This window comes from Misgurnus anguillicaudatus, chromosome 8 (assembly GCF_027580225.2).
Source record: "Misgurnus anguillicaudatus chromosome 8, ASM2758022v2, whole genome shotgun sequence".
Lineage (NCBI taxonomy): Eukaryota > Metazoa > Chordata > Actinopteri > Cypriniformes > Cobitidae > Misgurnus > Misgurnus anguillicaudatus.
Genome location: NC_073344.2, coordinates 39,632,498 through 39,656,260, shown reverse-complemented (window position 1 = coordinate 39,656,260; position 23,763 = coordinate 39,632,498). Strand labels below are relative to the sequence as shown.

At 37.5% G+C, this 23,763-nt stretch overlaps 1 protein-coding gene across 5 annotated transcripts in view; it reads left to right on the top strand.

The window, feature by feature from the left end:
* Positions 1 to 23,763, top strand: part of rptor (regulatory associated protein of MTOR, complex 1) — a 245,859-nt gene that overhangs the window by 178,599 nt on the left and 43,497 nt on the right. For all 5 annotated transcript variants that reach the window (XM_055213775.2, XM_055213774.2, XM_055213771.2 and 2 more), the window contains 2 exons: positions 5,975 to 6,081; positions 21,233 to 21,360. In XM_055213775.2, the coding sequence (XP_055069750.1) occupies positions 5,975 to 6,081; positions 21,233 to 21,360 (235 nt within the window). The remainder of the gene's footprint in view (positions 1 to 5,974; positions 6,082 to 21,232; positions 21,361 to 23,763) is intronic.

Here is a 23,763-nt window from a genome sequence, read left to right as displayed (position 1 = left end):
GATCGTAGGTCTTCTGAGAGCTCTTTTGTGCGAGGCATGGTTCACATCAGACAATGCTTCTTCAAAACAGCAAACTCAAAACTGGTGTGTTTTTTATTGGACAGGGCAGCTTTAATCAACACAGCCAATCTCATCACATTGATTGGACCCCAGGTTGCCTGACTCCTGGCTCCAATTAGCTCTTGGAGAAGGCATTAGCCTAGGATTTCACATACTTTCTCCACCCTGCACTATGAATGTTTACATGTTGTGTTTAATAAAAACATGAAAACGTATAATGTTTGTGTGGTATTAGTTTAAGCAGACTGTGTTTCTCTATTGTTGTGACTTAGATGAAGATCAGAACACATTTTATGAACAATTTATGAAGAAATCCAAGTAAGCCCAAAGGGTTCACATACTTTTTCTTTCAACTGTATATAAACTATTTAAAAAAAATAAAGTTGACCCAGCTGGAGCGCAAATAATGTGGGGAAAATAATTTAGATTTATTTTAAAAAAATACTTCCCTTGATCTGAGCGGTACGAGACTTGGCAAGTTTGCCACCTGAACACACACACAGAGAGAGAGAAAAATGACTGGATTCTACAATGTTAGGGCTGGTTCACATATCGCGTCTTTTGCGAGCTCAAGTTCGTTATTTCAAATGTAGGTGCGCGAACGGAAGAGATTACAATTTTGTTTGATTCCATGATGTATTTTACTGAACATGAGTATTTCTTTATATTTTTATATTCTATATATTTTTATTAATATCAGATTCTGCAGGTAAAATTACAATAATAAGGTGACTTGACTTGACTTGACTTGACTTGACTTGACTTGACTTGACTTGACTTGACATAGCCTCTGACTTGCAAAAGAAAAAAAATACTTGGGACTTATGTACTATTCGCACGGGATTAGTATTATCTGGGGACCTAATGTGATTTAGAAATGACCTACCTACGTCTGAGTTTCGTGTGGCCGGTTCGCACGGGATAAGCAAAGCCTGTGATTTCACTTCAATTTACTGACTTATCTCCCAAATATAATGTTGAGGCTTTGCATAACACTATCACGCAACACCGCGACATGCTGTTAGAGGTACCTTTACCAAATCGTTTCGTTAAATCATTGAATGTGTGAAAAAAAGTGAAACATGACAGATGACAGAATAGCGTCTTCTGCCTCTAGATTCAGTTTTAAAGATTAAAATTACTTTATCTGATCAACACAAATACAAGGCGCAAAAATATAACTGATTGCTTGCTTACCAGCATTAAAACCGCTTTTAATAAAAACAAGGTTTTTTCTTTGTGTATCAACAACGTCCGCTTCGTGGACGAGTAACTGCAGCATAGCCTAACGCCGATGGCTTTATTATTAACTGACTGAATACTTGACTCTCGCGCCTGGGCATTAAGATATGCAAGTTTTTCATCAACAATATCTGCGTGAAACATAAACATGATATCTACCGACTCGACAGTTTCAGCACGTCATCTACAGAGAGTCTGCTTTATGCTTTATTAACTGCTTTCCGTTTGCTCCGCGTGAGCTAAATTGTTTTGTTCTGTACTTTTTTACTCGCATATATTTCTACATATTTTCGAACAAGGAACACAAATAATATAATATAAGTTATTATGGATATCATTTAAGCTTGTTCTGAAATGATGAAAAAAAGCCAAATGACTAAAAAGGATCTCTCCAACTTAATTTTATAGATACAAATTAAAAATGTCCTATATGTATTGCCTTCTGTATTGCATTCGTTCTGTACACGTGCACAAATACTGCATAATTGTAATTTGTTTAAGACACTGCTGTGTTATGTATTGACAGATTCTTTGTAAATTTGGACTTAACAAGCCTAAACAACCTCTGTGCATCTCGTTGTTCTGGATTTAAATAATTATTTTATTTTAATAAACAAAGGGTTATGTATACAACGCTATTGAGCCACCCGAAATCACCGCAAATGAAATTCCTTTACCACGACAGCCCCACCTAAACGTAGAGATCGCAAATATTGACAGTTCTGCATATTTTTTATATTAATCACCAAGATGGACGAAAGAGACTGATTAGAAGTTTAAAATCAGAAACATACTAATAAAGCCCTCAAGTTTCACCATGAAAGCCAAAAAAAATCGGAGGGGTGTGTCTCTGTATGTGCGCTTCACAGCTGCAGTGCGAGAGGTACAGAAACTGAGAAAAAAATAAATAAAAAAGGCGCACTGGTAACAAATACTGCCCAAATTACAGAGATGGCAATTCGCACGGGAACTAATATTATCAGAGGACCTCGGTGTTCGGCGAAATATGGTAGGTGATTTGCGGAGGAATTTTCACTTTACAAATTACAGACATGGCCGATTCGCACGGGATTAAGATCACAGACAACCTCCGTAATTATTACAAATCACTAGAGGTCACCAGGTAATACTAATCCCGTGCGAATAGGGCTTTACTTGAGACTTGAAGGTTCAGAATTGAGACTTACTTGAGACTTGCACATGTGTGACTTGGTCCCATCTCTCTAAAATGTTCGTTTACATGTACATTCTATAGCATCCGAACCGAACATCTGCGCAAGCGCACAGCCAGGGTTGCAACCATCTGAATGGACATTCAAAACTAGCCCAAAAACATCCCAATGACTGTCCACAGCCCAAATATCAATAACTAATCAACGAAATAATTTAATCTTTAACCCGAGGAAAAAAACAACTGGTGGAAACAGTTTAGACAGTAACCCCAATGTAAACTCAAAAAAAGCAGAGGACTTGGCAACGCTACGCTGCGGACAGCATCTCTTGTCAAGTTAACGCTTTATCTCTGGATAAAAGTCAAAACTAAGTTGCAGAAAGTTGTTCTTAGAAGTTTTCAGCTATAGGTAATAAAAACACACTTTTCAAAAAGCACAACGCTATTTTATTGCTTTAAGTAGCCTAATATTTTGAAAGTACAAACAAATGCTGCATCCGCATGGGATACATCGCGTGTACAGCGCGTGACCCCATAACATTACCTTAATAATGCGTGTTGCTATTGCATGTTCCTGTAATGAGAATCATGTGATATAAGAGGTAATTATAAGACGTGAACTTGAGCACAAATGTTCTGCGCATGCACAATGTATTTTTGCATCTGATTGAGAACATACTACGATTCACGCGTTTACATGCATACTTTTCTCCTGCTAATCTGATCACAGATCCGAGTACACCATCCCCTTCAATGCGAACCAAATTTGCATCCGATCGTCCTCAATCGTATTGATTAAGTTGTTTACATGAATGATTTTCAATACGATTGAGCCATCAATATGATTACAAACGGATTATTTGGTTGCATGTAAACGTACCTATTGTGACTCTAATGTCCTGTTTACCCTACTGCATTTTCATTTTAAAAATGGTGTTTAAAATGAAAATCATCCTTGACTATACTGCCATTTCCGAAAACATTTCCATCCACACTATACACGACCGTAAGTGCATGAGGCATGAGCATTATGGGCATGTATATACTCCTGTCTTAAATTTATACTGCATGATGTGACATAAGCGTACAGAGCGCTGCTCTTAAAACTTATGTGTTAAATTAACACATCTTGTGTCTAGTTAAGGACAACCCATTTAATGTGTGTTATTTTTGTAACAACATTTTGAACTCAAAATCACACACGAAATGCCACATAATGTGTTAAAATACACACAATGAGTTAAATAGAATAACACAAAACAATGTGTTAAAAATTAACACATCCTTTCTTAGAGTGTGTACATGTTGCACACAATTTCCTCTAACGTCGTCTTGTCAGTCATTACTATCCTCACGTAACAAGTGAAATGTCCCGCAGCAAGCTTAAACGTTAATTAGATTGTATGCGCATTGAAGAGAATTGATAACTTGCTGACAGAAAAAAGAGTGAGAAGTGCAATTTGCTGTAGCTCAGGTTAAATCAAATATCATTGTCCAGGATTGCTATGACAAACTAGAGCCCAAATATTAGAGGTATGGATTGAGTATTTCTGTACTGGCGAGCTACATTGAGAAGTTTGCATACAAAGAGTACCATTTCCGACAACGCGCACACAAAATTCAGTTTTCTCTTGTGTCTTTACGGACATATACACACAAAGCAATCTCTGCATGTAAAAAACAATTGAATGTCTTGAAGTGAGTCATATTAGCCTCTATGTGGATCCGTTCAGAGAGTAGCCCCTATTTTAATCCAATTTGTGACTGGAAAACACAAACAGTGAGTCTTGTGATCCATTTAATCACTATTAAATGGTGATTGACCAGTGTGGCAGTTTGCTTGCATGGAAATCCAGAATTTATCAATATTCTACATCAAAAATATAGTATTTTTTATACGGCCTACTTATCCATCAAGACAACGTTTCAAGAACAATGTGGTATAGCGGTTATAATCTGTGGCAGTAGGGTGCAAACTTTTAATCGCTTGCGATTGTCATGCACATCTTGTCAGTAATATCTGAAAGCAGCCGATGGCGATTTATTACTAATCAAGGAACTGACCTTTACTGTGACGAGATGCACGGGGCAATCACGTGCAATTTATCGTGCAGCCCTAGTGCAAACCTTAATTTAATTGAATAAAATTCTAGCATGCAGTGGGGGATGTGATTTGACTGTGTGTATTTACATACTGGATCAGGGGCTTTTGTTTGTTTTGTTATTGTCCCCGCCCCTAAATGAACTGTGTTGCTACTTAATAGGAATAGTTCACCCAAAAATGAAAATAATGTCATAATGACTCACCCTCATGTCATTCCAAACTCGGAAGACCTCCATTCATCTTTGGAACACAGTTTAAGATGTTTTAGATTTAGTCTGAGAGCTTTCTGACCCTCCATTGAAAGTCTATGTGTAAGTTACTGTTTACTGTCCATGTCCAGAAAGGTAATAAAAACATCATCAAAGTAGTCCATGTGACATCAGTGGGTCAGTTAGAATGTGTTGAATGTGTTGGTCCAAAAATAACAAAAATTACGACTTTATTCATCTCCAGTGTCTCAACATCATGTTTACCGCTTCTGGTGTCAATCGCATTTTTAAAAGTTGACCCATGCAACTGTAAGCCTTAAATATGCCTGAAAATAAAAGTCAACTTTGACGCCATGGCAACAGCGTTCGAGATATCGAAAATCTCTTCACAATGTATGTCTCAGCACTCCACTACGAACAATTACACAAAGGCAATAGGGCGCGTTTGCTCACACTCCATAGGCTTCTTTTATTTTCACATTGTAAAAAATTCTTTGTTGCCCTAATTTTCTTTTGAATAAACTCAGATTTACAAGTTATTTCAACTTACTATTATTTATTTTGACTGGATATGAGTTGTTATAACTACAAATAAGTTGTTATAACTTATAAAATGAAGTTGACTTTTATTTTTTATAACTATATTTTATATGTATAGTATATCTATATTTATAATTTTATATACATTTTAAATTGTACCAACTCGTCTCTTGTCAAGATAAATAATAGTTACTTATTACATGACTTGTAAATCTGAGTTGATTCAACCCAAAAATGTTAGGCAGCAAAGATTTTTTACAATGCACTTCCAAGAACAGAAAGCTGTGGAACTTTTTCGTCACCATAATGTTTGATTCCTGTTTTTTGTTTTCTAGTTTTTTGTTCTAAACTTTGTTAGGGGATCCACTACATTTCTTCATCTATCCTACATTTTTTTATGCACTTTAAATGTTGTGAATCAGTGTTGCCTTGACGGACTGGTAGAGTAATAATATAAATAAGAAATAATTTTATCATTCTACAGCCATCCGCACGTAGCCACGGTTGAGTATACTTTAAAAGCTGTGCAGACCTAAAACGTAAAAAAGTATACCATGCCCTTAATTCAGGAAAAAATCTGTCAAAATGGTGTACATCCACAGACAAAGTGGCTGTGTAAAACCTTTTATGTATGTGATGCTCTTTAAGGTGCAGGTATGGCGGTGGACTGGGAACAGGAGACTGGTCTCTTGATGACTTCAGGTGACGTGCGAGTCATTCGCATCTGGGACACAGAACGAGAAATGAAAGCCCAGGTACTGCCTGATTTATACATACACACATTTATCATAAACAAATCTATCCTACATCAGTTTACTATATCTTATGGAAGCCTGTTTCTGTTAGGGTTTGATACAAATATTTAACTTTTAAGTTATACTAATTAAATATTAAAGCAATTTTAAATGTTGTCATTATTCACTTGCCCTCATGTCATTCCACACCCGTAAGACCTTTGTTCATCTTCTAAACACACCTGAATGTGATATTGATTAAATCTAAGAGCTTTTTGAAGAGAACTTTCAAGGCCCAGAAAGGCAGTAATGACATTGTTAAAATAGTCCATGTGACTACCGTGGTACAATCTTTATTTCAAGACTTAATCACCTTTCAAAATTTCACACTTCTGCCCAGTCTGAAGGATATTATAAGATGTGATTGTTAATACACTTGTGTGCAGACCACATATTTCATTGTTAAAGTAACTTGCATGTTAACTTTCTGTAAGCTTTTACTGTATTAAAAAGCTCAGTTCCCCAGCCAAATTCCTCCTAACATCACTGTGTTTGATCACATAGAAAATGTATTTGTTTCAAAAATAAGTTTACATGTAAATAAAAAAATATTGCATGTAATGTATTATTGACTTTAAGGGGTGGTTTCCGAGACAGGGATTAGCTTAAACCTGGACTTGGTCTTAGTTTAATTAGGAAATATAACTGTTTTAACAAACATGCCTTACTAAATACATTACTTGTGTGCATTATGAGGCAAAACAAATGGCACTGATGTATTTTAAGATATGTCAGTGCTAGTTGTTTTCAGTTTGGACAGCTCTTACATTTATTTTAGTCTAATCCCTGTATGGGTAACCGCCCTTAAATGTGTTGTTGTGTGTTTCGAATATTCACTGCTATGTTTTGCGTGAGGATATGTTAAGTTTGTTTAATGTCATTTATAAAGTTTATTATAAAACGGGCAGCTCTGGTTCTTCATCCTGATTGTTTGAAACGCGTTCTAAGCCGTGATAAAATTCCCTGGTAAACCCACGGTTCAGACCGCATTACATAAGTATCACTGCGCCACTGTTGCTGCGTACTGATGATTATGAAAATAAACACCACCGTCTTTAATCATATTTTTATTTGTCTACAATTGCTCAATTAATGGCGATATTCAGATAAATGTCAATAAATATTGTTGAGTCATCGCGTCGGTAAAGAGAAAACGTTCCCTGAGGAGTTTCTACCTCAAATTCATATTTCAGCTATCCACTGGGTGGCGATCTTACCCAACTTAAGCACTGATGCATTCACTCAATGCTAAAAACACAGTGTAAGTTTTGATCAGGCTCTGAATCTGATCTCTTACAAAAGTTATTCACAAAAAATTGAACTATCTCAGCTTTTAGCTCAAAATTTGAGAGGTGATAAGAAAACAAATGGATGAAACAGGTTTTTTTAAATAAAGGAGGGCTTGTTTTTTCATTTCATATTTTATGTTTATTTAAAGAAGATAATTTTTCTGTAAGGCATTAAACTAAAACACTTTTTGACAATTTTTTGTAATTTATTTCTTTGTTTCCTAAAAATATAATTGTACACTGTTTGAATAGTCAAAACGCATCTAGCAGAACCAAGTGTGTACTTTTAGACAGGGCCAAACTGAACATATATATTTTTAAACAATTAGAAACATGTTTGTTTTTTTCTAAGTTGTTTTTGATTTACTTGACACTTATATAAACCCTTAAACAGTCAAGAGTGGAAAACGATGAGCAAAAAATCTTTTCATGACATTTTTTGTATCATCTGGACTTATGTAAAAGATATTCATTGGAATTTTTAAAATATTTGATATATTCAGGATTTTATGAGTTGTATCTCCCGGGATACATTGCCCTATTAAGGTATAAAAAAAGGATTAAGTCATCAAAATTTATTTTTTATTTGCTGCAAAAAGTATGTGATTCTGACTTCCTCTCTTGCTCTAAAACATGCCATACAGGTACATATTTTTTCATCCAGTTTAAACAGTGTAAACAACAGGTTTACTAGTAACATTGCATGTAAATAACCCAACTAAATGTAAGTAGGCCTAACTAAGAATAGGCAGTTTTTGAATGTCTACATTGGCTTCGTTGGTGCTTTTTCTGCTCCACCTGCAAAAAATATATATTTTTTAGATAATAATAGTTTGGTAAATTATTTAACAATTGATTAATTTTGCATACTACCTAAACTACCCCTCAATGTAAACTATATGTGTCTATATGTGTTTCATGCAGAGGCCTCTTATTGGCTGCAGTTTAGAGGAATGCATGCCTGGCATGAGGAAAATTACCTAAATTTCTTGGTTCTAATACACCACTGCACTGTCACAAAAATTTTAATTTTCATCACTTTTCTCAAAATCTGAAGAATTTATTGGTATCGGCAGACCCGTCGCCAGACCTCAGTCTTAAGGGGGGCATATGAAATGCATGGGAGGGCACACTTATTCTTAGCCTACAGTACGTATACTAATCATAATATATACTCTATTCGCGCTGCACGTAATCATCACGTTAAACATAACCATCAGCAATATGACCAGATAGCCTATAGCCTACACCACATTACATAGAAACAATTTTATGAATATCCATAAATCTATACAACATATTACATGTAACACCAGAGGCATCTCATTTTAAAGCAGTCAACAGAGGGATATGCATTGCCATGAGACACGTGCGCGCACACACATTCACACACACGCATGCAGACTTCGAACCTACCGGCACTTGAGTGAAGGATGCGCTGTCGTCTCTCCCTTCCCTCCTGTCAGTACAGCGGCAGGCGGCGTTTCCCCGAGCAGAACCTCCTCATTAAAGTGTCCTTCCACTTGGAATTAAACTTGTGAGTGAGGTCCTTTTCAAAAGCAAGCTTAATCAGCTGGGCCTTGCGTCTGTGCAGCATACTGCACCGATGCTCTGAGAAGATGATTTTGAGCATGGAAAATGAGTTTTCACACATCGCCGTGGAAGCTCCTAAAGTTAGGGCAAGTGTGTAGGCTGTGAGAACAGTAGGCCTGGAGTGCACAGTTGAATGTGTTGAGGATGTTGACTATTGTCCATTTTCCATCTTCGGGGGGAACCGGGGTGTCAGTCATTTTCTTCACCAGGAACTCACGAGCCACAGTATATTCAGATTCAACCACATCAGTTCCAGCTAATACTAGGAGATGGTTTACCTTTGATGGGTCCAGGAAATTATCCACGTCCTCTGGGTTCAAAACAGCCAGTGCGCAAATGAGCTCGCTACTGCGCGCTCCAAAACGCGCATTCATCTCTCCTTGCACAGCATCAATAACACTGTAAAACAATCTCATGAACTCATTCTTTTCATCTATGTCACTTTGTGGCTGACCAACTGTTTCTTCAACTGCAAATCCGCGAAGGTTCTTGTTAATTGTGGGTCTTCTCTTGCTTGGACCAGGGTCGGTCACCGTCACAGTCTCGGTAACAGATGCTGGGGGAGCCCAGATATCCCACAGTGCAGAAAACTCGTTTTCTGTGCGCAGTGTCTTCACGCAGTCAGAAGTGCTGTTCACAAGTGTCACCGTGGTGAACAAGTCCATATCTTCTGACTGTAGTAATCTGTTAGGCGGCTCGAAAAGTGACAACAGTTTCATAACAAGGTGCGCAATGAAAAGAAAACTGCGCTGCGTAATGGCACGAAGCAGCCCCGTAGCCTTGACGCGCACCTCCGCTCCAAGGCCTCGTGTGTTTTCCACCTCGGTCAGTAATGTGGAAATATCGTGAAAACTCTTCACCACAACTTTGACCGTTGCCAAGTGGCCAGTCCATCTCTGATTCAAGAGACGTTTCAGGGTATCACCTTTGTACAGAATCGCCACGGTTGGCTTCCTGATGAAGTTGTACAGCATGTTGCATACTCCAAAAAAATCCTCGACAGCTGCTTCACTGGACATGGCATGAATTACAACCAGATGAAGCTGGTGATTAAAGCAGTGAATATATGGTATGTTACGATCCAGCTTGTTTTGGAGCAATTTCTGCACACCACCATGCCTGCCAGACATGAGTGATGCGCCATCATAAACCTGACTCAGGATTTTGTCCGTGCTGAGGCCGGCGCTGGTGAGCTCATCAATGATGACAGCTGTCAGAGCCTCTGCATCACCTTTCTCAGATGTGGCCATTACCAAGAGGCGCTCACACACACAGTAGTTTTCGTCAACAAAGTGCACAACTACAGATATATTTTCTTGGCCTAAAGAATCCTGTGTGCCATCCACTTTAATTGAATACCAGCTGTCACAGATTTGTCTCACTATCTCCTCTGTCATGAGTTTGCTCATCATTTCGATAATCTCATTTTGAATCTGTTGGCTGGTATAGCATGCATTCTGTGGTATTGTTTTTGTAATCTTTTTCAGTTCGGGATCTTTGCGCATGGTGTACTCAAAGAGAGACAAAAACAGCCCCATGGAGCTATTATCATCATCTAGCAGCACACTGGCAAAACCAGCATTATCTCCACGTAATGGCAATTGATTCACCACTAAAAACTCTATCATATCAATTACAGCTGACATGTAGTATCTGTTGTGAGCAAGTTGCTCTGAATTTAAAGCTGCGGTCGGCAACTTATTTGATCATATTTTTTGATCATATTCACTGAAACCAACACTATGCTCCGATAGAACAACATAAATTAGACTGTTTAAGAAAAAAACCCGCGCTTCTAGCTCCACCTGGAGCCTGTTATTTGTTTTGCAAAAATCCACCGCTCCCGGTTCATTTGGTCCAATCAGCGCAGGCTGGTTCATTTGGTCCAATCAGCGCAGAGCTGTGTAAAATCTGCCTGTCAATCACAGTACCTGCACGCGCCACAGATCCCCATCCCCCTCGCGCGCGTTACAATATCACGTGCATCCGCCTGAATTCATAGGTGTTTTGGTTTGAACAGCGTGATGGCGGAGAGAACTTTCAGTAACAAGCTTCCGATTTCTCGGTTAACAACTAGAGCTAGGAAAACAACCAATGAAAAGAAGGAAACAAAGATAGAAAGCGACTGTGACCGTAATAAAACTAGGATCAATATCGGACCGGCATTTGAAAGGAATCTACGAGATTTCAACTGGATGCAGAGCTTGCCACATTTCTTCTCAACAGGTAATTGTGCTTTATCAGCCATTGATTGTATTTCGGAGTGTAATGTAAGTAATCTAAGTATTCATGCTAAGTATGCGTTCACAATAATAGTTTTGCACACGCGCTGACTAGGGTTGCCGCGGTGACAGAATTTTCCCACCGGTTAATCGGCGCGTCACAAACCCGGTAATCCCGGTAATCCCGGTTTCACCGTGTGGGAGGGGCTTATAAATGTGCATGCAGACGTGCACATTTTACTTTCACTTTTGAATTACGCAACTGTTTAAATGCAGTGCTTGCGTACGCTGCGTTAAATCGCGTATGAATTTGCGTGCAATGCGAGCGCAACAGCTGGTTTAATTAAGTGCTTGAGTCAATGTGTGCAGGTAATTCTCACAGAACCCGCCATTCCCAAGCAGAGCAACCGGCTACTTCGCCATATAGCGCTGCTTGAATGATGGGTTTATTATTTTTCTTGATGAAAAACACAAGAACAAAACGATCTCGGTTATATTAAACATCATATATGTATATTATAACAACAACGAGTAAGCACGCGGCTTCTGTCATCATCTAGTCAGTCAGCTTGCCTCGCACACTCTGACAGGAATAAATGAAATCTGACACCTGCTGCTCTGTGACGTGACGCGCGTTCAGCTCCGCTGTCAGCATACACACTCAGTTGTAAGCGTTTGCTCTCTCTAACGAAACTAAATGATTTAATTACACGAAAATATCAACACGACGGTGAAAGACGGTGTCGCGGTGGGCAAGTGATCTAACCGGTGAGAGGCTGAAGCACCGGTTATCACCGTTTCACCGACCATCGCGGCAAGCCTAGCTGACGAGAACGAGCTCTGAGGGAGGTTGCTCTGAGGTAGTGGGGGAGGGACATGAAATTGTAAACATTTGGAAACTGCTCAATCCTCCAGAGTTGCCGACGGCAGCTTTAAGAGACTGGAAATCTTTTTTCATGTCTCTCTACGTTTTTCTGAATCTCTCCACATTGTCTCACAGGCTAAATGTTCTTTTGAGGCTGCATGCTTATTTAAACCCTTGCCTGTTTCAATTGCATGTTTCCAATCATTAAATCCCTTAATAGAGAACGTTGTGTTCCAATGATACCGATTTGAATTTCCTGCAGGCGTAACATAATGCGGAGTCCTTTTCCTCAGAGTACTCAAGCCAGTCCCTGTTAAAATACCAGCTAGAGGAAAAGGATAATTTTTTAACCAAACATTTTGACTGGAAATTTGCTCAACACAACCTGTTTGGGTTTGTCTGTGCCGAGGTCACTCACACCCGCTTCAACAGGCAGTTTTTGTGGCTGAAATTCTGCCCCAGTCGCGGTTGCACTTGACCCGCAAGGCCCGGGGTCGGGCTCCACGGAGCTGGCATCGGGCTCAGACTGTCGTCCAGGGTCTCCTTCTCCAACATCAGGCGTCGATGTCGTTTTAATTTTGGCAGAGGAGACTGTTGGTGGGCTTTTAAACCATTTGCGGATATCCATTTTAAAGCAGTAGCTAAGCGAAAACTCATCCAGTTTTAAAAAAGTGCGGTAACTGTTGAGCGGCTATACTGACGTACGTGATAGGCTGTTGCAGTGTAGCTAGATTCCCATCAATCAAACAAAATCACACCATTGTTTTTTATATTTTTTATGTTTTGATGTTTTAATGATAAAGAATACAACATTAATGCAACGCAAAATTAGCAAATATGATAATATAAAATTACAGAATTTTTTAAATACTGGGAGGGGGGCACACGCGTCTTTGGGGGCGGGCCCGGCCCCCTGTGGCCCGCCCATAGCGACGGGTGTGGGTATCGCCTCATCATTCCTTATACCATAAAATTAGCTGTTGTGAAGCCGCGAAAAAGAAAATATCCAGTTAAAATGCTAAGATGCAGTCACCTAAATATACGAATATCAGTTTAACCTGCAAATTTGATAATTTATTACATTTTTCAACTCAAAATACAAAGATAGGCAATATTGTGGTTAATCCCTTTTTTATACCCTAAACAGGCAATGTATCTCAGGGGATATGTATATTTCAAAATGTGCTAAATAACAATCTAAACAACATATAACCAAATTTTCTTCTTTAGCACCTTAAGACAATGTTCACAATTAATATTAGCAGTAATAATATTTTTTTAAAGAAGAAAAGTAAGATTAATATTCATTTACTTACCACAAAATCTGACTGTCCTGCAAAACCGGTGGCCATGTTGGATTTAGGTCAAGCTGACCAATCGATAAAAAAACTTGAAGCAAATAATGTTACCCACATATTCAAGACAGACCAAGGTTTGATAAGTGATATAAGGATTTGATTGAAAAATCTTTTTTATGCCCTAAACAAGACACTGAAGAGAGCGTATCTCGTGGTGCACATTGCCTGTTTAAGGGTTAATAACCATTATTTATTTTATAGTAAACTGTAAAAGTGTCATAGTGACCATTTTCAGAATCACTTTTTAAAAGTGTTGTGCAAAAGTAAATGCTTGGTTGTGTTAGACATTTAAAACAATTATATTTTTTAGAAGAAAAGTTATATAAATAAAAAAATCTTTCAAAAGGGCCCCAGCAGGTCATTTTGCCTTGGAACCCCAACTAATGTAGGTTTGCCTCTCCCTTTCTGTCATATCTCTATATGCCGTTTATATTTGCTTCTAGCTTAATATCATCATTTGGAGTTCTAACTTTCTCTGTAGAAGACCAAATTTAAAAGCCCTAATTTACATCATGCATCTCTTCTTATTAGATTAATAGGAGTCTGCTTTGATATCAGAATAGTCGTCACACATATTAACATAAGTTTTTGATCAGCCTTTAAATTTGTCTAGCTGATTTTCTCATAAAGATTTTCTGTCTTCCTGTGGATTTACTCGGTCTTGTACTAGACATTGAAAGGCTGCTTCCACCCTTCCCCTCTTTCACTCGAAGGCTGGTATGATAGATGACAACGTGATGTCCAGTTTTTCTCTTGTCTCTAAGAACAGGATTGTCTTTGTGGGTCTCCTTCTGGATTCCATTGTCTCCTTGGTTTTAATCCTTGTAATTGTCTCTGAACATATGCAACTGGATTCTCTGTTTCCCAGTTGTTTACTCAGCGTGCAGTGCAGCTGAGTGGTCAGCCCAACAAGGTTCAACTTTACACATGCAAAATATTGCTCTTGGTTGAAATAAAATTATTAAATTTGACCACCTTCCATCATCAGACGAAGAATCCCCTTCATTTTGTAATAGTCTGCTTTATCTTTGTGTAATTTATCTGTGTCATTCTCCTTTTAATATTTTTTTCTTTTGAACATTTTTTAAATGTTATATTTATTTTACCATTAATAGCTTGGCTTCTACTGTTTTTAGTTCAATTTATTGATTTTCTTCAAAGCTTCACTTGTTTCTCTTGTTGAATTTTCTTCTACAAATTCTCTTGAGTAATATGAAATTCCTTTGGGTGAGAAATTCCTTTGACGTTTAGGAATTGATCTTTAGCAGGCAGATCTGGTAACACTTGCTGCTGACACGGCAAATACAAATTCTCACACAAATTACTGATCCACTTCCTCGAAACAGCAAATACAAATTCTCACACAAATTAGAAATCCACTTCCTCGACAAATACACATTCTCACACAAATTACCGATCCACTTCCTCGACAAATACAAATTCTCACACAAATTACCGATCCACTTCCTCGACACGGCAAGTACAAATTCTCACACAAATTACCAATCCACTTCCTCGACACGGCAAGTACAAATTCTCACACAAATTACCGATCCACTTCCTCGACATGGCAAATACAAATTCTCACACAAATTACCGATCCACTTCCTCGACATGGCAAATACAAATTCTCACACAAATTACCGATCCACTTCCTCGACACGGCAAATACAAATTCTCACACAAATTACAGATCCACTTCCTCGACACGGCAAATACAAATTCTCACACAATTTACCGATCCACTTCCTCGACACGGCAAATACAATTTCTCAGGGACATCATAACGTGTTCTCTTAACTTCAAAGCCAACTCAACAGAAAATAAAATCTCATTCGCACAATTAACCATCATCTGTTTTAATACTATCTACCAAGTACTCTTAGTAATAAAACAGATCAGTGCATGCTAGGGGTGTAACGGTACGCAAAAATCACGGTTCGGTGCGAACCCCGGTTTTGAAGCCACGGTTCAAATACTACTGCAAAGTTATTTTTTACATTATTTTATTACAGAAGGTAACTCTTATCTTAACCTTCTCTTAAACTTTTTCTACTAAAACCTTGAACTAACAAATTCAATTCCTGAATACATTTATGAACTATTAGCCTACATTTTTGCCACTAAAAATTTTCTGTTTTGATTTATTTTGGACTGTTTAACTCACAGAATTGAATTGGCTATGTACCATCTCTGTATAAAAATAATATTACTGCTCTATGTGTAACTGCATAGCAAGCAACATGATGATATACTTATTATACACTAATTTTGAGATTAGTGAGCTGCATACATAGCCATCTTTGATCTTTTGCACGTTTCTCCTAATCTTTGCTTGTGTCGTCAATGTAAGCTGTGACTTTACTTACGAACCCCTCCGCAGCTGAGTAACAGCTGAGTAAGCCCGGGTTACAGCTCTTCTCTGTCCCGACCAGCTGATTGCATTGTGACAATGATATGATTGACGTGATATGCAGATGAAAAATCTGATCACGCATTCCTTATTCTCGCTGTCACAGAAAGCGCGTCTCATGAATGCGTAGCAACGAAAGATGCGCATCCTCTCACGCACTTTTGAAAGAACAAAGCAGCGCGTTGACACGCGTTTAACATGCGCTTTTAGATACGACACGGAAACGTTTACATCAATAATCAAACGGATATACAACTAAGTAAATAAAAATCTTTCTGCGGGCCGAATTATGTTATATGTTTGACAGAAGACTTGCGCTGAACGCGGAGACTTCCGCCACTTAATATGTTCGTGCGGAAACGCACGTATTATGTTCCGCACAGGCGCACACAAAATGCATTCGGCCTTTCGGTGCACGTGCGCACCGTGCCGAAAGCCCTGAACCGAAACGGTCCGGTTCGAATACACGTACCGTTACACCCCTAGTGCATGCACATATTTCTTTTGAAAATGAAACCCTTTATTCTTACCATTTAGTCTTATAAACTTTCATTTAGACTTTTTATTCTTAAATTTGGAAGAGCATTTGTGATCAATCTCACCACCTCGAGCCTTCTCAGATGAACAATACAATCTTTTAAATAAGCAAAACTGCTTACCTCTTTTAGGTGGCCACCTGATTATATTACCTACTGAGAAAGCCAGCTGTGTTCTCTGGTTCTGTGCTCTTTTTCTAATCTCATCCTTATCAACGATTGTTGTGGTTTTCGTTTTGGTTCTTTCAGAATAAAATACAAAAGCAGTAATTTTCATTTTCAAAGGAATAGACTTTTATTAGCCGGACAACAAAAGCCGAGTCAGTCCTGCTGAACCATCTCAGAACCAACTGAGTTTTTTTTTATACTTATACATTTATATTCAGATTATACTTGATTCGTATATAGTTTGATTAATAAAATCTTCTCCAATTTTTACCAAATCTGCTTAGATTCTGTTTGTTTCTAGGAAAGCGAAGGGAAGGGGATTTGCTCAGCCGTGGTTAAACAATACTACCCGCTCTCTTAGACGAGTGTCGTAAAGCTAACTTGTTTTAATCCTATGTCCTCAGTGGTGCTTGATGACATTGTTGCTAATACAAAGTCTATATATAAATATATATATATATTTATTTATTTATTTATATATTTATTTATTTATATTTATATGAAGGCTTATGTCTTTGTCACCTTTTTCACCCCTGATAAGTTTGCACGTCTGGGCTAAGAGCTATGGTTAACTCATGGGCTAGGGTTAAGATATGGACAACTAAAACTCAACTTGACACTATAAAAAACACAATTGACAACGACAATACTTAATGATTACAATTAAACATTAGTGTACCTAATATGTATGATGGGTGCGACACTTATACCTTATAGTAAGTGGTCCTAGCATACCACTCCCACACCCTCAAAAATATGCAGTTGTGTATAGTTGTGGTTAGGTGCACATAACCGCAAATATCACAACGCACTTCAATACAAATAACTTTTTGGACATTAATGACAAAATGCACTCGTTTAGTTTTACATTACCATTTATTGATTTGTGTTATGTTCTGTTTGGGTTTTCCTATCGCAGCCTCCGTGGCGTGTGTGCGCTTTAGACGTCCGTTTCCGGGTATGTTGTGCGTCCTACTAAGGGGTTGTGTGCACGTATCCAAAGTACATTTAAAGGAGCGGTGAATCAAAAACTCAATTTTAACTTGATAATTTGTTATATAAGAGGTCATCATACTTAAATCAACATCCTGCAAGTTTCAGAACTGAAAACGTCCGTGCTACTTAAATATAACCGTCTTTGGCACCAAGCCAGCTAAAAACTCCAGTCTAAAATTCGGAAATCTATGACGTCAAAGTAGAATTGAAACACCTCCCCATAACCAAAAGGACAAGTCTACTTTTGTAGCCCCGCCCACACCTTCGCGTGACACGTGTGTCTCAGTAAGTAAACATGTCTTTAAAGATTGACAAATTTAACCAAAATGACTTTTTAAATAAATTTTTTCTGAGAGACTTTTATTTTGACGCGGTGATCTGTTATGATACCATGGAAACGCATTTTTCGGTTGTGAAAGAACCGCGTGGGAACAACCATGGGAACAACACAGAAGCTAAATACTTCAATTCGGAGGCTTGGAACTTAACATTAGCAATATGCTTGGATAAAGTTTGCTTTTGAAGAAGTTCCAGCTCGTGTGGGGAGCGTTTGTTAACGTTGTGGACATGGATTCATTTGTAAAGAAGTCGATGCTGGATTTGCAGAGAGACTCAGTCAGAAACACCACTTATATTGGATCTGACAACAATGACACAGCAGTATAATTCACAGTAAGACATTTTACTTTATTTAAGTTACTGCGTTTCACTATTGCTTTGTTAAAAGAGATTGCTTGATGTGTCCTGTTGTAACATCCGTGTCTAAATACGTTTGTTGACTGTTTTAATTTACTAAAAACATTAAACGATTAATAAAGGTACAACACTTAACAATACGACTGTAATTTAAAGGTAGAAATATACAAAGTTAGTTATAAGGAAGGATTTATCAACCGCAGTTTAGATTCTGATGCCCGTTTACTGTGTTGTATACGGTAATTTAGGCAAGTTGCGTTTGAAAGGTCAAACACTCAACAAAGCTTATTTTTTATCATATAACTGTGGTATTTAACATTACGTGAATGTAAAAGCAACCTCACAAGCACAATAGAAATATACAAAGTTATTGATAAGGATTTATTAGCCGCAGTTTAGATTCGGATGCACGCTTACTGTGTTTTATACGGTAATTTAGTCACGTCGAGTTTTGTTTCTACTTTAATATACGTATTGTCATTTATGTGTATCATGTTTAGCACCCAGAATCTTTTGTGTCTCAAACATATTTGTGTTCGGCTGCTATTTTTATCACATTAATGTTTTTAAAACATTTCCCTACATGTAATGACGGGGAATGAAGCTGTCCAATCATAGCAGTGGGTGTTTACGTTCAGGTCTTCAATGCGGCCCGCCCCTTCAAACGAACCATTTCTCAAGACAGCCACTAATCCATGTTACAAAATAGCGTATTACTTATTGCTTTTGATGTTTTTGAATGTAAAAACAACGCGAAATGCATAAGTAGACATCAATCAACGTCATAAAGCAATAAAATCGACCAATTCACGGCCCCTTTAAAGTTCCAGATGGGACTATTATTTGTTAATATTTTGGGTCGTTTGCCTTTAATATTAATAATTGTATGTACAACTTCAGTTTGTTGTAAAGTTATTAATTATATACTTTTTAAACATAGTTATATTGTAATGTGAGTTTTATTCTTATTTATTTAATAATTTACTGGTGGGTAAAATGGGGTATGCAGTTGGTGCGTTCCGGTGATTAGACTTTTGAAACCTCTTTATATAAGTCAGTGGCTCGCAACCTTTAAGAGAAGAGGTTGGGGGCTAGTGAGTTAGCCTAATAGCGGTTTGCTGAAAAGTAGCAAAATGGGCTTTGTTCTTGGTCAATAGAACAATAGCATATTCAGGTTATTGAATTACTTTCTCTTTTCCATTATCTTTATTTTTAAATGTTAATTTTCTTTTGAGTATTGGGTAACACTTTAGTATAGGGACCAATTCTCACTTTTTACTAGTGTCTTATTAGCTTACCTATTGGCTGTTTATTAGTCCTTATAAAGGACATATTAATGCCTGGGTCGTCATGACCATATTGTACATCCCTTAACCCTAAAAATATTGTACATCCCTTAACCCTAAAAAAACCTAAACCTAACGGCTACAACAACTACATTAATACCTATTAATTAGCAGTAAATTGGGAGTTTACTGAGGCAAAAGTCATAATTAATAATCAATAAGTGTTCCCCATACTAAAGTGTTACCAAGTATTGCCACAGAGGTTTAACTGTACTTCAAAAGTTATACAATAAAACTCACTTGAAGAAGCTATCCTGCTGCCTGCTTGCGCTTTCTTACCATTCTCCCTTACCCTCATGGTTACATTACCACACACCGGCTGGAAAAGTTGGTGGGTATACAAGGGATTGCGTTGCAGTGGTTGGCTTTCTATTTGAAGGATAGAACCTTCTCAGTGAGCTTTGGATTTGTTGTCTTGTAATTGTGTTGTTTGCCATTTTAAATGTACAACACTTTGGTGCAACATCGTTGCCTTTAAATGTGCTTTAAAAAAATAACTTAACTAATTTAAAACCCCTATATATTTTAACATTGTTTAAGACGTAATTCGCGTTACTATGGTTACAAAATTAAAATTACATTAGAAACCCCTATATTGTTAAAACATTTTCAAATTTTGCTATTTCAGGTAAATAAAAGGCAATTTTCTATTCATATATTTTATCATTGAGGATTTCTTAAAACCTTGTCCTGAAGTCTCAAGGTGAAAAACTCAACGAATATCAGCAAAGTGTAACAATATTGTATCGTCTTATTCTTGTGAACCCAATCTCTTGTCTCGTCACACCCCTAGAATATAGATCTTGTTTTTGTCATGAAAGATAAAAAATGTAACTGATGGACACAGCACACGGAAATAAAATTTTATGATAAAGGGCTTAAATTTCATTCGTGATTGTCTTAAAAAAAATCATGAATTTTTTTTTTATCATGAAATTAAAAAAAATGTAAACTCATGGACACAGCACACTGGAATTTAAAAGTGGACTTCATTGTCGTGATAAAGGTCTTAAATTTCATTCATAATGGTCTTAAAAAGGTCTTAAATTTAACTCTGTGAAGCCTACAGAAATTCTGGAACATTACACAAGGAAAATGACAGGCGTGGCTTGTGTTTTCCACTGTGAATTGATTGGAAAACAGGTATTTAATTCAGAAAAGAACTTGCAGCAGACTGACAGTTGGAGGGAGCGGGGTTAACTGATGCTCTCACCCAAGCCGTTTTGCTGATGTCATCAGAGAAGGACCCCACAAGAGGGCGGAAGTGCATTTCAGATCACGATTAAAGCTTAGGAGGGCACATGATTTTTTTTATTGACCCACACGGATTAATGAACGCATTTGATAAAAAAGTAATTGTTTTCATGGGTTTTGATTTCATGGGTACTTTAATAAATGGCACTACAAATATAATGTTTACATTGTACCACCTATTTTTATGATTACAGATCTAAGTAAGTTATTTTTTACAGTTATTAGGTTAGGTAATTTACTTTTGTGTCTCTTGTTAAAAAATGTAATACCATTTATTCTATATATTTTCATCTATTTCATCTATTTTGTTTTTCCTTGTTTTTACTCTCTTTACTGGTAACCATTTTAAATGTTGACATCATTGTATGCACTGCAGGACATCCCAACAGGAGCTGACAGCTGTGTGACCAGCTTGTCATGTGATCCTCAGCGGTCACTGATAGCTGCAGGTCTTGGAGACGGATCAGTACGAGTTTTTGACCGCAGAATGGGACCCAACGAATGGTGCGTCATTTTCATTAATCGCTGTGTACAAACAGTAACCTAACAGACACTGCAGATCACTGGAGACATGAGTCTGCTGTTTTTGGCTTTTAGGAGGATTCATATTATGGAATCAAATTTCAGGAAACTTTAAAGAAATACATAATGCAGAACAGGGCTTGACATTAACTTTTTGAGCAACTTGTCCTTCGGACAAGTAAATTTGTGTTTCACTTGTCCATGCACAAAAGTCACTTGTCCGGGTAAAGATTTATAATATAATGTAATTTTTGTGTTTTGCCAATCAGTGGCGGAGCCAGGGATTTTTCATAGGAGTGACCAGGCAGGGTCCAGCAGTTACTCTGGGGTGGCATATAAAATCTCTATCATCCAACCTTAAATTACTTTTAAGTATTATAGGTGTGTTATTCAGAATAATGTATAACATACAATTGCTACAATACTTTAATTTTAATTAAAATTAATTGAGATTAACATACAATTTATAGTCATAATTCAACCTCATGTTTTTTTTAAACTATTTAATCAAATAAAACTTTTGAAATTTACTTTGAAACCAGGATTTTTATCTCCCATTGCTGAAAAAAACTATAGAGACCAGACAATCATGTGAATTTTGTAGGCCACTGAAATGTATTTTACTAAGATTCATTTGGCTGCTTCCTGTTACTCTTTCTGAAGAAGGATGCTATATCTGCCGCCCACATTTCAATGATTGTCTGCCATTAAAACACTAATGCAAAACATTAAAACATTACCATGTTTTAAAAAACTTATTAGGGTAAATGTATCTAGATTATCTGTTATATATAAAATCAATCTTAATCCTAGCATTTACGCTGTAATGTTTGTGTGGGATTTTAATGTACAGTGACGAGCTCTTGTCAGATTCAAATCAGCTGTCGCGCAGCGCACACACACATATAGGCGAGCTGAAAGAGAGATTCTCGTTATAAAACAGAATCTTAAACAAGATTTTAAGCCCATTATGTGTTTTTACCGAACTTTAGAAGAGAAAAATACGGACTTAAATCGCTTTGACACACAGTGATGAAAACGCGGTTGAAGTGCCTGTCAGTTATTATGCACGCCGGAGCCTGAAGAAACATCACTCTCCACTCCACGCCGTCCCGCGACTCCCGCCCCTCCGTGTTCGCCGATCAGGTTTAATGCGCGCGCAGCTTGTTTAGTAACAATAACAGTAACATGTAAACGAGTGTGTGTGTGTCGGCGCGCCGCGCTCTCTGTTCAATATTCCGCTCTGTGTTTGCGCTGTGCGTTCTGCTCTGTCGTTAACGGCATATAGCTTAAGTAACATTTTTTGAAATTTAACTTGTCCAGTCGGACAACTAATTTTCTCTTACACTTGTCCTAGAAAATATCCACTTGTCCCGGACAAGCAGACAAGCCTTAATGTCGAGCCCTGCAGAATCTTTAATTAAATAGTCTGTGATGAACAGCCCCAACTGATATGATTTGAATGACATCCCTTAGAATCTTAAAACATTCCTAGCTGGCAAAGTCAAAATGTTAAGAAATCTTTCTTTTTAAATGGTTTTAAATACAGTGGTATAGAGACCACCCAAACAACCAAAACGGTCACAGTTTTCATAAAATGATTAGCAAATATGAAGGGAGAGCATTGTTAGACTGTAAACATATTATTGATGAGATAAGTAGAATTTAACTCTTTCCCTGCCAGCGTTTTTAAAAAAAGTTGCCAGCCAGCGCCAGCATTTTTCATGATTTTCACAAAAGTTTAATGCCTTCCAGAAAATGTGCTTCTTTAAATATATAAACAAACAATATATCAAATGAAAGAACAGACCCTCTGCTTTCAAACAAAAAAAACAGTTTCATCCTACCTTTATTAGTTCTCTTGTAATCACCTCTCAAACATGGGTAGGTTTCTTCAAAAACACCCAATTTTGAGCAAAAAGCTGAGATAATTCCATTTTTGCGAAGGACTTTTGATAGAGATCAGATGCAGAGCGATCTTTAAAACATACACGGATTTCTTTCTCTTTCACGTGAGGCGCTACTTCCGGGTTGTATAAGTTGCGGTAATAGCGGTAATAGCGGTATTGCGGAAAGACGGAAAATCTCGTCATTGGCGGGGAAGCGTTTTCTCTTAATTGACGAGATATCTCGTCAATGGCGGTGAAAGAGTTAACTGGGCAGCATTATTACAGAAATGGTTTTCCTCAAAAATTGAAATATGATTTACTGTACCTTAGTGCCATCTTAAGAGTATATGACTTTCTCTATCAGAATTATATTAAATAATATCCTAGCTCCTCCTAGACTGTAATGCATTGACATGTGTCCAGTTTTCTAAAGCCTGTCAAAGAAATTAGATGTATGGTTGACAAACACCCATAGACAATAATTAGTACCAAAATT